This window comes from Botryllus schlosseri, chromosome 10, assembly GCF_051294905.1.
Source record: "Botryllus schlosseri isolate E-star chromosome 10, Bs_hap1, whole genome shotgun sequence".
Classification (NCBI taxonomy): Eukaryota; Metazoa; Chordata; class Ascidiacea; order Stolidobranchia; family Styelidae; genus Botryllus; species Botryllus schlosseri.
Genome location: NC_137245.1, coordinates 24,190,110 through 24,206,670, shown reverse-complemented (window position 1 = coordinate 24,206,670; position 16,561 = coordinate 24,190,110). Strand labels below are relative to the sequence as shown.

At 40.5% G+C, this 16,561-nt stretch overlaps 1 protein-coding gene across 1 annotated transcript in view; it reads left to right on the top strand.

Annotated features, from left to right (window-relative positions):
• Nucleotides 1–16,561, top strand: part of LOC145448355 (adhesion G-protein coupled receptor V1-like) — a 94,180-nt gene that overhangs the window by 73,474 nt on the left and 4,145 nt on the right. Inside the window, exons 96-111 of the mRNA XM_080326736.1 lie at nucleotides 578–824; nucleotides 1,837–2,004; nucleotides 2,844–3,052; nucleotides 5,183–5,390; nucleotides 6,112–6,235; nucleotides 6,852–6,969; nucleotides 7,041–7,186; nucleotides 7,724–7,925; nucleotides 9,369–9,563; nucleotides 10,981–11,160; nucleotides 11,872–12,099; nucleotides 12,751–12,870; nucleotides 12,936–13,076; nucleotides 14,179–14,451; nucleotides 15,206–15,340; nucleotides 16,141–16,307. Coding sequence (XP_080182862.1) covers nucleotides 578–824; nucleotides 1,837–2,004; nucleotides 2,844–3,052; nucleotides 5,183–5,390; nucleotides 6,112–6,235; nucleotides 6,852–6,969; nucleotides 7,041–7,186; nucleotides 7,724–7,925; nucleotides 9,369–9,563; nucleotides 10,981–11,160; nucleotides 11,872–12,099; nucleotides 12,751–12,870; nucleotides 12,936–13,076; nucleotides 14,179–14,451; nucleotides 15,206–15,340; nucleotides 16,141–16,307 — 2,861 coding nt within the window. The remainder of the gene's footprint in view (nucleotides 1–577; nucleotides 825–1,836; nucleotides 2,005–2,843; nucleotides 3,053–5,182; nucleotides 5,391–6,111; nucleotides 6,236–6,851; nucleotides 6,970–7,040; nucleotides 7,187–7,723; nucleotides 7,926–9,368; nucleotides 9,564–10,980; nucleotides 11,161–11,871; nucleotides 12,100–12,750; nucleotides 12,871–12,935; nucleotides 13,077–14,178; nucleotides 14,452–15,205; nucleotides 15,341–16,140; nucleotides 16,308–16,561) is intronic.

Here is a 16,561-nt window from a genome sequence, read left to right as displayed (position 1 = left end):
TCTTTTCATTGTATCGCATTTCGTGGTGTATTTAACTGATAAAAATCGCTCATAAACCAATGATGATAACAATTTGTAATAGAAGATATATTTTCACGAGCGTTCAACAATGAATTGTAGCACCAACCTGCTCACTGTGGAGTTGCGTTTATGAAGGACATCTTAATTTCTTACAATACAACCACCACGATAATCGCCAATCACGCGAATAAATGAAGTTTGTTTAATTCGAAATGATGCATATGCATTCCTGCCCTATTTTTAACACTCCCCAAAAATGAATTTTTGTCATTTTCCAACCTCATGAGTGGTAAAGTTACGCTGGAAATACTATTTTTCATCATTTCCCTTCATCTTGAGTTTGTGAGTCTGTGGAAAATGCTATTTTAATTATTTCTCAGTATCAAAAGTTGGTGAACTTTCGCTAAAAATGCACTTCTTATCATTTCACAACATCATGAGTTGGTAATTTTCGTCAGAAATGCTATTTTTGTATAATTTCCAACATCGCGAGATATCACTTCCTCACAAAATTGCAAATTTCAGTTAGAAGTTAAATATATTCATTCCATCGCAGGTTTCTCTCACCATCCAAAGGCTTTACGGCAGTCAGTACGATATCGACGTCATGTACTCGACCAGTCCCATAACGGCCGTCCCGGGCAAGGACTACTTCCCCGTCAACAACGGCAGGACGCGTCTGCTGAGCGGGCAGCAAGAAGCCATCGTCACTGTCAAGCTAATACGAGACATTCTGCCAGGAATGAGAAAAGAGTTTCGGGTGGATATCACAGATGTGTCTGAGCAAATGCAACTATATAAAGGTGACGATGCACCAGCGCACCTGTTCTCTACATCACTAATTTATCGCTTGCCATCTCACGTCAAATTGGCCCCCATCTCCAGAGAAATATTCGGAAATAGTAAAACTAATATGAGTCAGTGTTCTTACTCAAGTCAAAGTTGAATCAACGCCGTAAATTTCTATTCAACTACAATTAGAAGTAGCGATTCCTAGGTCTGAAGGTCTGAAAAGAACTCAAGTAAATTGTTTCAAACAGGGTTGTAACCAAGTCACAAGGTTCCGAGTCACAAGTCAATCTCGTTTTATAGTTTTGACTCGAGTCAAGTCGAGTCATTTTCAATTCACCACCAATTCAAGTCCGAGTCCCAGTCAGGTAGTAGACGGTCGAGTCCGAGTCATAGTGTTTTGACTCGAGTCCGAGTCCAAGTGATTATGTTCACAGTTCAGTTTTCAGTTCAAGCCACTTCAACCCACTTTTATCAACTCTGCTCGAATGATAAAATTCGCATTCATAATATCGTAATTTCCTCAGTCTTAATAGTTTCTGGCCTATTTTCTAAGGATCAGGACCGATAGACGAAATACCATTAATGATGGTGACTTTACTATTCTTCGAAGTTACAATGAAATGTCTGTCTTGGCCGTCCTAGTCTCGAGTCATATGACTTGGTTCGAGTCATGCACAATGACTCGAGCACAAGTCGAGTCAATACAAAAATTGACTCGAGTCGAGGCATTTTACGCATTTGAAAAAAACGACATGAGTCAAGTCGAGTCACCAAAAAATCGTGGCTCGAGTCATTACAACTCTGATTTTTTTAACGTGGTAATTAAATATATGTCACTGGACGTTTTATCATTTGCGCCCCCTTTGGTATATTCGCCCCTTTGTTGCTCAAAATCACCCACTGTGGGCGATATCGCCGACATTGGGAACCACTGCAATTGAACTCAGTTTATTTTGATTCTAAAATACATATTGTTGTTCGGTAGCTTAAAATCATTTGATATCGCATTTATCGCTTTTCCAGGCCTGTCGCCACGCATACTACACGAAGAAGCCTCCAGCCGCGTGATCATCGAAGAAAGTGCAGACGCGCACGGCATACTGACGTTTTCGCAATCGGAGGTCGTCGTAAGCGAACAGAGTAACGATGGCACTCATATTGTAGTCGTGATGCTAACAGTGCAGAGAACAGGTGACGAAAGTTGATGTATATTTGGTCAGAAGATTTCATGTAGTTCACGCGGGTACAATTCTTGCTTTACATGTCTCAGCACTTGGCAGGGCTCCTGTCAATTCTTGAAAAATCCTTTGTTGACTTCTAATTTAGCATACTCCCGTAACAATTGAACTCGAAGCACAAGTGGGCTGAGAGACACAGCAAAAAACACTATATTCTCTCTCTCTCTCTCAAACACGCATGCCTTATGCTGACTTTGCACACAAATATTTCCCACAAATTTTATTCAATGACCCTAAAGTTTAGCTGCACGCATTCACGGTTGCTACGCACGGTCTGACGACAAATTTTATCGGCCGCAGATACCAGAAATCCTATGCGTGGCCGTCAGTATCAGATTATAATTATTTCGTCAATTCGAAGAAAAAGAATCGAAAGTAGTCTTTCTAGTAGTCTTCCAGTCAAACACCCAGCTTGACCTAGTACACACCAATAGGAGACTTGCAGATTGCACACTCAATGACAGAAAACAACAGCAAAGGACAAGTAATTAAAACGAAGTGGCATGTGACGGTAGGCAAAGTTGATATATCATATCGTAGCCCGGTAATCTCGAGCGCTAACTATATTAATTCAGTAGAATCTGCTTGTATTGTAACGTCAATGTTGACATACTTCAGAACTGTCCGATTGTCAGCGAAGTACTGGTGCGCAGTTGTGGTTGTGGCCCTCGGTCTCAGCCTGTTCTGTATATTACCCAGCTCTTTGAAAAAAGTTCCAGATCTCTGCTGTAGATGACATTAGCAGTTGCTTTGTTTACGAAATCGCTTTATATCCGGTTGAATTTCGTACAGAGGGATCGTACGGCGACGTATCGGCTATCATAAGCACGATAGGTGGCGGAGAGGAATGGCAGAACGAATACACGAGAGACGCGATATCGCGTGAAGAGCTGGAAAACAAATTCAGGAGCGACGTCAAGAATTATCTTGCGCGGCACGACGGCAGAAGGGCCACAGCAAACGAGGATTACCAAGTCCGTCGGATAAACGTCACGTTCCGAGTATGTAACTTCGTGATTTTGTCGTATCCAACACTGATATATTCAATGGTTCGATATCATTTATCTGCATGAGATTCGCAATGACCGTTGCAATGTAACGAACAGGAACCATGATAAACCTCCGGCATTACCAAATGTGCTACTGCCGAGATTCCAACCGGGGTTTCTCCTGTCGCTCGCTGTGGGCTTAAAAACCACATCAATTCCCCCCTAACTGGAGGTTGATTTATAACAGCAAAAATTGAAAACACAGTTGAAATCAGACACCGTGTTATTGGTAACGAAACAATGGCAACAAACATGGTTTAGATCAGCGGTTCTCAACCGGGGGTCCGCGGACCCCTAGGGGTCCGCGAAGCAATTTCAGGGGGTCCGCGAGACCTCTAAATTTTTAAAATGGTTGATAACGTAATTTTTATTTCATTTTTCAATTTGAGAAAGCAAGAGGCAGTTTCGCACCACAACTGCTAAAACCTCATGACTCATATCATCATAATAATCGTCTGACATGAACTATCGTAGTGTGGAAATTCATTTTCATTGCCAATTTTCCAATGACCTGATTATACAAACATATTTCTGTTTAGAGACGTTTTGTTAATGTTCGTGGAAAAAAATAAAAATATGGAGATAGTAACGTCAATCAGGGTGACTTCGTAATGTCCGCGAAATCTTCTCGATTTGAAGTTGTCAGTCTCATCAAATTAGAGAACAGTCGTTTGAAATAAAAATTTCCGAAGTATTTCCCTAATTTGTCCCAATACAGGGATTGAAACCTCGCCACAAAATCCATTTTATCCTATGATATACGTAACCAGTATTTGAGCAGCTTCTTGGAGGTACAGAACTTCAATATTCAATTGAATAGTAGGCTATATTCATATTGAAATGAACCCGAATATGTTTGGCTGACACTATCGTCATAAATCAGACATTGATATACCTGCTCTTAAAGCTCGGCTATCAGATTTTGCGCATTCTTATTGCGGATGCCCTATCGACAAAGCTGGATTTTTTATGAACAAGGCTGAATTTTTTATGAACAAGGAGTGTTTCGTTGCTATCAAAGCATTACGCCCCAACCCTGAAATTCATATCACCAGTTATATTGGTATGCAGCCTCGTCTTGTTAATGTTGAATTGTTCATGGTCGAAAATGTTTGCTCGTAAATATATAAGTAAACCCGAACAGAACAAGTCGTTTCATGACAGTCTTTCTCGGGTTGGAAAACTTGGGATCCATTATTTGGCGCATAAAATTTGTCTATAGGCCTACTTTCTGATTACGATTTCACTTTGACGGTAGAAACTCTCTGCGGGCAGATCAAAATGCCGTTGCGGGCCGAATCCGGACCACGGTCCGTATGTTGCCCGTCCCTGCGCTAGATGCTGGACGTCATATGTTCATAAAATATATATTTCTTCATTTGGGTGTCATAAATGTTGCGATCACGCCAAAAGTATCGTCGGAAGCGTTATGCGTTAATATTGCATTAGCCTTCATCTATCTCCGCGAAAATGGTTTTTGGCACTCGTTCATATCAAACCGAAGACGCGGATTTTCAAGACACGACCACGTGCTTCAAGAAAGTCAGCAGCAAAATTAGCTTTGATATAATAAAAGTCCACCAATTTCTACATAAACAGTATGATGTTATTTTAAGAAAAATCATTATTTTGCTGTTTATCACAAGCCTACAGTTCATATTTGCACGAGACAGATGAAGGTTGCTCCATAATAGAGCTAAAATTGAACTAAAACTTTAGGGGGTCCGTGAGGGTCCGTGACGGTCAAAAGGGGTCCGCGAAGCTAAAAAGGTTGAGAACCACTGGTTTAGATCGTAGTGTAAGAAAATGGTAAGGTTGAAGCTGGAAGATGGAATTCAAACTCACAGATCCTAGTTTATTCAGATTCAAATAAGTTTTCTATAACTTGCAAATGGCACGTTAGTATGGTATGCTCTTGTGTATGTATTTGTCATATGCAACTTCTGTGTTACTGTTTTTGTATAGTATAGTTCAAACCTTGTTTGCCTCCATTGTTACATAACAAATTACACAGTCCGTGACGTGATTTGATACCGTTCTTTGCTATTTTTCATTCATTTCGAGATATCTTTCGATATACAGGAACGGAGAACGGAAGTTCAAGTGCCTGTCGTGATACTGGACGATGAAGAGTCGGAACCCGCGGAAGCTTTTTTCGTTTTTCTGCATTCTCCGACGGGCGGCGCTAAACTCGGAGATATCGATGAAACGGAACCCGGCGCCATTATGAAAGTTACCATTTTACCGAACGACTTTCCAAACGGAGTTATCGGATTTGCGTCTAAAGAAGGTAGGAGCAATGTCAAAATTCTGTTTCGATTTCCGATACCGCATTTTCAATACTCCACCGAGTCAAGTCCGAGTCCAATGCAGTGAGTAAAGGGTCGAGTCCGAGTCATATAGTTGTGACTCGAATCCAAGTCATTGTTCAGTTTTGAGTTCAATCTGATACAACCCTCTTTTTTGAACTCTGCACGAGTGACATAAAATGGCATTCATAACATCGTAATTTTCCTCAATCCTAACAGCTTCTGGCCCTATTTTCCAAGTATCAGGACTGATAGACGAAATACCAATAATGGGTAACTTCACTATTCTTGGAAATTTCAATAAAATATCTGTCTTGGCCGTCCTAGTCTTGAGTAGTGGCTCGAGTCATGCACGAGGACTCGAGTACAAGTCGAGTCACCAATAAATCGTGACTCGAGTCATTACAACCCTGCCCTGCATAACGGTAACTGAAAATATTTTTGCAGATTTTGACTATTTTTTGTGTCATTACTCGTTAGTCGCAAAGATACATCTTGTAATTTCAAAAGTATCCACCTTCGATTACCTGCTAAAGGTATCCCCTAGACAGGGTGTACTTTTTGAAACTAGCCCACTCGTGTATGCAGACCGTTCTTTCTACTTCCAATTTGAGTAGTTTTGATATGTCTCATAAATCGCTACTTCTACTCTCGTAGCAACACTGAATACTTTGACCACATCTACGCCATTCTTTAATACAGGATCGGTGATACATGAAGATACAGCGTTACGTTCTCTTGACCTGGTAGCGACTCGACAAGCAGCTTTCGGCGATGTCGACATCAAGTGGCGGGCTGTTCCTAGTCTGGACTCCATCAACGAAGGGTAATGTTTCGTGTGCATCATTAAGGTTTTAAGGGAGAAGCTTGAAAAATTAATTGTTTTCAAAAATTTTTGTTCTACAGCAGTGGTGCTTGTCCATTAATTAGAGAAATAAACATCAAATTTTTAATTCATTTAGAAGTGTGGTACGTATTTGTTGCATGATATCGCAGTTGAGAGATCATGTTCTACGGTAGGCGTTCTTTACAATGGTACAAGTGTAATAAGAAACTGTCAAAGAGTGGCCTACAACTCGTTTAGAAAACAATGTCTTAACTCTCTGTTCTCCGGCTACCGCTAAATTGAATTTGCCTTATTTAATTCCTTTATTTTTTAACAATTTTCCTTGATGCCGTGTTTCTTTTCCTTCGTTGGTTTGGTATTTATGTTAGTTATGAGTGTAACTCCTTCTGTAGAAAGATTCTCCAGACCTGGATGTATCGGCCTTTGTGACTCAGTTATATCGAGCCCACCGTCCATACCTGACATATATGTATATCGCGTTTCACCCAATTTCATTTTTGTTTTGTACGTTATTGATTTACACGGTTGGCAGTAACAGATTTTCTCTCGCATTGACTTTTTGTTGCATTTTGACTCGAATACTGTGGTCTTTCAGATCGACCGCCAACGGACGCATCAATCTCGTCGAGCAGCTGCAGGAGACGTCAGGAGTCGTGTCCTGCGCGAGCGCCGCCAAGGACTGTGTGATCCGCGTCACACTGCGAGATGATAATGTGAGATTTTCGTCACATAAATAATAATGTATTGACGCTACTTGATCAATCATACCTTTGAATATATCTAGATCGCCGAGTTTGAAAGCTGGTTTCTGGTGGATATTTATGAAGTCGGGGCTGGGGCTCGGGTCGACGGTAATCGTCGATACACAAATGTTACCGTGGCCGAGAGCGATCACCCTTTCGGACTGTTTCAATACAGCTTACAATCAAGGTATGCTACCCCAACTTCCAAACCACCGCCCATGTCGACTGTATCGTCGGTGCGGCAGATCTGTTACCATTGATTAGAGAAATAATAAATGAAATTATATATCGATTCAAAATCATGGAACTTAGCTTTCGCACGTAATATTAAGCTCATGGTTTACTTTGGATTTTGTACAGCTTCTTGGAGGTACAGAACTTCAATGTATTGAATAGTATATTCATATTGAAGTGAACCCGAGTATTTCGGCTGACACTCGTCAGGGGTAAACGTCAGCGACTAGTAGAGAATTCAAAAGAACATCGTATATCAACAATCGTACCACAAAATATGACGTCACCAGAATTTCGGGCCCTATTTTCCAAGTATCAGGTGACTCAAATCGAGTCACTATACGCGTTTTAAAAAATGACTCGAGTCAAGTCGAGTCACCAAAAAATCGTGACTCGAGTCGGACTCAAGTCATTGCAAACCTGGGTGACAGCATTAAGGAACTGTAATTATCATTGCCGACATGGCATTAAATGCCTGTTTCGAATTCAGACTCCCTGTTATAAGCAAAGGTAACGCTGGCGTTGGACTAACTGTAGAACGAAGAGGGGGTAAGCGGTTCCGTGCGTCCTTGCGCTACGCGACGCGCCAACTGAAAAGCACAAACAACGTGGCCGGGACCACTTTGTACCCTGCCATGGCCGACCTCGACTACGTCGACACGGAGAAACTGGTTGAGTTCATACCAGGACAGGTAACTGTGCGGCGCAGCCACCTAGAGAATTCGATTACGTGCTACTGAAAATTTGGCTTGGTGTAGATATCTAAATATCTGCTAGTATCGTTACAAAAACTGAATATTTTGTAAGATATGTGAATTTTCTCGAACTTGTAAGTTGGCGTTGATAATTAAAATACTTGTAGGATGTGATTTCCTTTTCGGATGTGCCAAACCATTTAGCATATAGTTATCATAGATTTATGACACTAAATTTAGTTTTGAAACCAATGCTGTTGCATTCGCCTCAGATCAGGGTTGTAACCAAGTCACAAGGCTTCGAGTCACGAGTCAAGTCCGAGTCCAAGTCGTCGAGCAGAGGTTCGAGTCCGAGTCATGGGATAATGACTCGAGTCCGAGTCCAAGTCACTGTGTTGACTGCTCAGTTTCCAGTTAAAGTCTTGTTAAACCCACTGTTATAACTCTGTTCGGTGATATCGAATGGTTCGCATTTATGATTTACTAAATTTCTCCACTTTTAATAGTTTCTGGTCGCATTTCTGAAGTACCAGTACCAATAGACGAAGCCCCATTAGGGTGGTCACTTGACTATTCTTCGAAATTACAATAAAATGTCGTTCTTGGGAGTCTGAGTCTCGAGTCAAATGACTTGGTTCGAGTCATGCGCAATGACTCGAGTCCAAGTCGAGTCAATAGACATATTGACTCGAGTCGAGTCATTTCCGTATTTCGAGAAAAAGACTCTAGTCAAGTCGAGTCATCAGAAAATCGTGACTCGAGTCATTACAACCCTGCGTCAGATGTACCAATATAGTATCGAGAGGATGGTCTGTACATGATTTTTTTGCTGGATTGAGTCAAATCGACAGAATTCATCAGCAACGTCAGATATGGTAGGTCGGTCACTAAGAGAATGTAAATGGGGCTAGGAAGTAATAATAATAATCAGGATTTCATTCTTCGCTTCTTACTTGTGTGGTTATATTTTTATGCTACCTCCAATTCTACCTGTAGGTTTTCTAGGAAAAACTTCATACTTTTTACACTTTCGATTTTGACAAGTAGATGTGTTTGCATTAGTTTTATGAGTGAATTTGTCACAAGAAATAGATGAAATGGCCCCTCTGTCACGTTAACGGGATATTTTATCTCAAATCACACTTATTTATGTATAATCTGTCATTTTGCATTAGTCGTGAAGAAACAATTTACAGCTGCCTCCCACTAACTGCTAAAAGCATGCGCCCGCTTGACTAAATCTACTTCTTTTCTACACTGCATTTTAGACCTTATTATTCTAATTTTACTGGAGTAGCAATGCTGATTACTTTGACCGCTGCTGCGTATCCAAATTATCTTGATAACATCATTGATGTACCGTGTTACAAGCAATCTGGGATATTCCGAACTATAATTCTATATATTACTGTAAGCAATCGCCTTTAATGCTCGCTGCAGGAAGAAGCATTCATAAACATACCGCTGCATACGGAGACCTCATCGCCGAACCCATTGCCGCAAATATTTCAAGTCAAATTGCTCGCTGTGGAGGGCTACGGTCAATTGAACGAGCTGTACAGCACGGCCAACGTGACCATCGTCAGTAACGACAACACTAAAAGAGTGTGGCGAGTGTACGAAGCTATGCAGCAGGTATTTATTCGATAGTGTAAATTTCATTGCCAGTCTATCCTATAGTAATGATTGAAATGCAAAACTTTGAATCCAATTGAAAATATGGGTCAAATCCAGGATTTCTCTTATCACGACTTACGTAGTCTTACGTCAAGTTTCGAAATCTATAACCCAATCTCGGCTCCAAAGTTGGATCAAACACGTCTGAACAGGTAGTAAAATCTTAATCTTGCTCGTTTGGGATTTCCAATATTGTGTAGAAGTTTTGGGAAATATTGCATTGCGTGCTTCATTCGTTACACAACATGCGAAGTTCTGCTTTTTTATGGTTCGGTATGTAATCGCAATATGCGTTATCGCGAGACCTATTTGCGTTAACGTCAGAGTTGGTTAAAATAGTCAAGAAAGCTACTCAAGTAGCAGTAGAAGTAGCCACGAAAAAATCTACTCAAGAACGAGTAGAAGTACTTCTTCAATAAGCAATCTAAAACTACTTGAAGTAGAAGTAGAATTGACTGACTTTAAATCTACTCATGTAAGTAAGTAGTTTTGAAAACAGTCTTAATTCGTTCGCATGGACTGTCAAAAGTTGTGAATTGAGCTATGCGGAAGGTGCGAGCTTGCTTCGTATTGATGCATCCCATGAGGTATCAATTTTCGACAGAACAAGCATTTTTTTCGCATTATGGGATGCAATTTAAGGTATTGATATGAAAACGCGATGCTAACCGTTTGTTTACTAGATGACTACGTTTTAGAGAATATCATGGAATGGCGCCATACCCCATATTATAATGTCCCAAGTTTAGGCGAAGAGCAATACGTATGAGTTTTATCGGATACAGTGTCATCACTTTGCGCGATTAGTAAACGTTAATAACAAATATTGTGGATCGTAAAAGTTATATTTAGTGTAGTTATATTTTCGGAAAATAGAGGCATTACTACACTTGCTTTTATGCTTCAACATGTATGTTCTGCAGACAAAGAACTGCAAGTAATTAGAACTCAAAGTATGATACTCGCAATTGAAAGTGAAATACAAGTACCACTTCTAAAAAGTGAAAACTATATCAGGCCATCTTTCGTATTGGGGGATTAAACTACTTCTACTTGACAAACCGAAAATAGCAAAAAGTAAGTAGGTAGATCACAAAATATTGCGAAGTAGAAGTAGAGAAAATCAGATCTACTTGAGTAAGTGCCAGAAGTAGAGGAAAACTACTTAAGTACTTCCAAAAAGTAGAAGTACTTCGTTACTGACCACCTCTGGTTATAATTACAAATCTGTAGACCACGCCTGAGAATAATGCTTCACCTAAACACCTGAAAACTGTGTAGTAAAATTACAAGTTCTTTAAAATCATATCCACACTAATAAGTAGCCCAAACTGGCAAAATATTCTTGAGTAACCCAATTTTGTGTCGCTTCTAGAATCTTGACGATTCTGTGGTGCAGACCGTATCTGCGCAGCTAGACGCTCTAGCCAACGAGCCCATGACGGTGGAACAAGTCGATATCTTCCACTCGATATTGAAGGAAATTGTGGGAGAAGGCCGAAGAAGAAAACTGCCTGTGCATATCCAAGAAGCGGTCTACGACTTGTTTTGCAAAGTATGAGATCTTTTCATGCTACCGTAGACCATATTTTATTCATTCAATCTCTAATTCTTTTCAATTAACCTGAGTCACAAGTCAATCTCACTTTTATAGTTTTGACTCGAGTCAAGTCGAGTCATTTTCAATTCACCACCGAGTCAAGTTCGAGTCCAAGTCAGCGAGCAGAGGGTCGAGTCCGAGTCATGGGATAATGACTCGAGTCCGAGTCCAAGTCACTGTGTTGACTGCTCAGTTTCCGGTTAAAGTCTTGTTAAACCCACTTTTTATAACTCTGTTTGGTGATATCGAGTTGTTGGCATTTATAATGTACTAATTTTCCTCACTTTTAGCAGTTTCTGGTCGCGTTTTCAAGTACCAGTACCAATAGGCGAAATCCCAAGAGTGTGGTTTCTTTACTATTCTTCGAAATTACAATGAAATGTCGGTCTTGGCCGTCTGAATCTCGAGTCATGCACAATGACTCAATGCCAAGTCGAGTCAATACACAGATCGTATCGAGTCGAGTCATTTCTGTAGTTTGAGAAAATCACTCGAGTCAAGTCCTCAGAAAATCGTGACTCGAGTCATTGCAACCCCGATTATTGGTGAACTGACAATTATAATTAGATCTATTTATCTGTATATCACCCAACAAATTTTGTTATCTACATTACTGATTTCTGTGGTTGAGAAATACATATCCTCTCTCTCTCTCTCTCTCTTTAGTTGCTTGACCCGAATCGCGGTGACGCTGTGATGGGGTACACGGCATTCGGCGGTACTTTCGAGCAATTCGTATTCTCTCTCGTGACCGGAACGGAATGCAAGGCTGACGACTCGGTGATGACGTCGTTGGGAAAATGTTCTCATGCCGCGCTGCAGAGCGCGAGATGGTACCCGGAGGTTATCAACGGGTATAAGTTGGTCGGGCGGGAGTCGCAGGACTACTTTCAGGTATGGTTTGCTACTACCGTCGGTCAGTAATGCTTTTCACAGGGATATCTAGAAGTTGTAGATATCCCTGGCTTTTCAAGGCGATATTCACTAATTCCGTAACCAATTTGGTTGGTTTTCAGACTGCTTTGGCTTAGAAACGGAAGTACTCTAGTCTGGTGCTTCTCAACGACTTGTTAAAATCACCAATTCAATTTTGACACTTGGGTTTCTTTTGACACAAACTCGACATTCGGCACTTTCAAATTCCGTCAAATTCGGTTTTAAAAGTCCTTTATTACTAGTCGAAGTCGCAACGTCGCAACCAAAATCTTCACTTCGTGTCACAATCACACAAAATCGATTAACAATTCCACATTTCACCAATAAGATTGATGGCATCAATACTAACCAGACCTCTCAATCCAAGTTATAAAAGCAACCAAACCTATGTTATAATTGGGATTATTGTTTATGACCACAAGCCAAAATCTCCACCTTGTATCTCACGAAAGTAAATTGAGAAATCCACATTTTAAAGCCGTGAGTAATTGATCATCGATTACAATGGGCAGGCTAGCGCTAGTTCATGTCGATTGCTTCTGATTGCCATTACAAAAATTGGTCGTGTAATATTACCCCATTCGGAATCACAGGAATTACCTTTTACAGATCCCAGTAGATTTGCTGGATGTGCAAGCTACCGGCGTTAGCTCAGCCAACCCCACATGCTACGACATCGCTTTCATCGAATACGCCAGTCAATCTTGGTATTCCGTGTCGGGAGAGACAGTGAGTTTTATTTAGAAAAATACACTGCTCACATAGCTATATAATGCATATAATTTATCATCCAGGGCGCTATGAGTAACAAGCTGTTCTCAGTTAGCATCGACGGTCATACCATGTCGAATCTCATCAGCCCCGTGCGCTATCGTGTGTATACAAAAGACGCTAGGATATCGCCTAAAGGCGCCGAATGTGTCATATGGAACGAGGTATGTTGCTAAATAGATGTGGTCAAACTGGCCATCGTTGCTATTCAAGTAGAATAGAAGTTCTATTCGATTACAAATAGAAGCAGCGATACCCAAGTAATGTAAAAATTACTTAGGCCTTCTTAACAAGTGGTGATGTATAGTCACTTGGTCAGATAAGTGCTTCAGTAAGTAGTTTCAAAGGTAGATATAATCGAGGGGTCACATACTTTTAGCAGTCAGACGGAGGTGGCTACTTTTGAAATTGCAAGATTTATCTTTGGAACTATTGCAAATAAATGGCTCATGATTAGCGCCATTTTTCCTAAAAACCGAAAGATTTTGACCTAAAAAACTTGATTTCGACATTTTCTCACCTTAAAAAAAACTCAATTTCGACAAAATTTCCCCTTCGTGTATGTAAATTAGGTATGTTCACGCATATGTATGTTCAAATTGTATTACTTATCTTCATTTTTGGTTTGAACTGTCTGTCGTTATGAAGTAGTTAGGATATTGCGGTACGTTGAGCATAACTATAACACCATTTCAACCGATTTATTCCATTCGACCGTTTTTGATTCGCAATGAGCAGACAATGGGCCGTCTACAACGGTAGGCCACAAAATCTAAAATTTAAAATAATAAGTTCACCAACAGTGCAAACATCTACGGTACAAACGAAATGAAGGTCGAAAAAATTTGACTTTGTAAACAATTTTGACAATTTTTTGACCTAACGCTACAATTTTGACAAATTATAGACTTTTTTGACATGTCAAAAACAATCGCCCTACTCATGATACTATGTTTTCAGTTATCGTGATTCAGGGTCTATTTGAGGCAGCTCTTTCCAAAATTTCACTCATTATGCAGAGTGATGTCAAAACAATTACTTTGTACTGTTCAAAATCCAAATTCTAAAAGTAAGTAATTTGCCTGAAAACTTCATGCAAAAGTGGAAGTATTCTAAAAACGTAACCACTCAAGTTAGTAGTGTAGGTGGGCAAAATCTACTTGAGTACTCCAAAAAGTAGAAATACTTCATTACCGACTACTTCCAGTGCTAAATGATTTATGTCTATCAGTATTTTTTATTACAAAGCAACCCTTCAATTTCCAGGCTTCGAACGGTTGGCTCAGCCGATCGGATACATGTTCTGTAGAATACGACACCGAGAATTACGTGGATTGCGCGTGTCATCACATGTCCGTGTATGCCGTGCGCGGTCCCACCGATAACCTGGCGGGATATAACGAGGCCACCTACGTGTCGTGCTTTATTTGCGCGGTGGCCGTCGCGATCACGATATTCGGATATCACGTCTGCTCGAAGGACAACACCTTCTCCGCGAGACTGCTGATGCATACGCTTTTCGCGTGTGGGATGTCGCAGGTATCTCTAGCATGTGTTCCATTTTGAAGTCATAATTTCATAAGGGATTGAGAATTGTTGTTGGGAGCGTTAGGCTCATGAATATGACTTGATTCCGTATCGAGTCAATCATTCCAGTACCACTCATTATGGTGTCATATTAGGATCGTTTAGAGTGAATGTTGGGTAGCGTTACGGTATTTTGAGATCTGTAAAGGATGACACTTTTCACAGGCTGCAAAAGTTACTAAAGCGTACGAGAAAACCGGTGATTTTCGAATTTATACCGCTAATGTCATTGGGTTGAGTAAAAAAAAGAAAAAGGTCATTTTCCGACTCTACTCTCGAAAGACCAGTTTATAGCTGCGTTGAATTTTCAATATACACAGCTTTTATGCAATTATATAGAAAATAATGCTAGTTACACCTACTGTATTGTACTACTACAAGTTTTGGATGCTGTGGTACTATCGTTCTGCAGTGGGAACACGGTATCAAAACGATAATTCTTGTTGAAAAAATAACTTATAGGTATGAGTGTGCAATTTCAGTACTTCAAAATGCCGTCTCTCACTATTCTACTCGAATCACTACAATTTGTACTCCATTCAGATTGGAGTACTCTAATAACAAAGCGCCCTTCTTCCACCGCTACACCCCCAATGTCAGTGACTGTATTTTTTTCTAAAACGGAAAAGTGGAATCCTCCAACATTTTTGCGGACACCTCAAATCGCACTTGCCCTTCCAATTTTCCTGAGTCTTGACGTTTACAGATATTCTTCGTGGTCAGCACTCTCGCCAGCGAGGACGCAAACGCAGAAGGCTGCGCTACAATCGGCATTTTCCTGCACTACTTTTGGACCGCGCAATTCACCTGGACCCTGGTGCAAGCGATAAACATTTGGAAGGTACTCGCGCGTTCGGTTTTCTGCATGGTCGAAAACAGTGGTTAATGCCCCCTATTTCAAAACTCAATGACCCCTATTTTTTTCAACCTTTTAAACACTATGTTCATTCAGTTAGTACGATACGATTGCTGATATACAATGTTCTTTCCAATTCTCCACTAGCTGCTGACGATTACCCCTGACGAGTGTCATATTAGGGTTCATTTCAATATGAATATACTATTCAATTGTATATTGAAGTTGTGTACCTCCAAGAAGCTCTTCAGTCAGTACTGTACAACATAAAACACATTGTGGCTACCTAAGTGATGGAGGTTTATCTAGGTTCGTCCACGCCATATCATTCGTGTATGCGGTGTCTTATAGAAGCCTAGAAGTGGGCCACGCTACAAGTCGGCAGCTACAGAATAAAAATGCAGACAATTGGCCTGGTGTAAATGACCACAGTAGTCGACAAACACCATGCATACCACAAACAGCAACATTATGGCTTACACACTCCTTCAGATAACTTTCATCATACTTTCTTCTTTTTAGCAGGGGTAGCGCACATTTTAAAATAATTATAATCTAAAAGTAAAAACATTGAAATCGAAGTCAAGTTCAAAATGTAGCTTTTTTTAACTTGTAGTATTCATATTTTTTAATTGTTATTTATGTCCTTTTTATAGCGGAGTAGACTAAGAAATGATACTTCTCTTCAAGTTTTTTTCATGACCGCTCTGAAAAAGGCTCATGGCCCCCACTTTGGTAACTCGCGTTCTAAAACCTACAACTGAAAATCGCATTTACTTGCCCAGGTTATGATCATGAGCGCCAACGCCCCGGAGCAGACTTTCACTGTTTATTTCCTGTTGGGATGGGGCGGGCCAGCTGTGATCGTGGCGCTGCACAGTATCATCATGTATTCAATGGGATTTACTACAATACCGCAAATCTACGGCGACGTGCACGGCAACGGTGACTTGTAAGTATGCGATAATGTAAGACACTTTGTGCGTATGCGTAGTAGCTTAATTATTACTGTCAGTATGTCAAGTGCGCCATGCAGAAAGGAAAGGACGTAGTTTATTTTTGTCCTTGATGTTTTTTTCGGCATATACACCGACTCATGATACACATACACACGATCTGTGCATAGCATATGCATACCATGAGTGCATGATGTGCATATGCCGCTGGACAAGGAAGTGCAGATATAGCCTTTACGGCTTTCTAAGT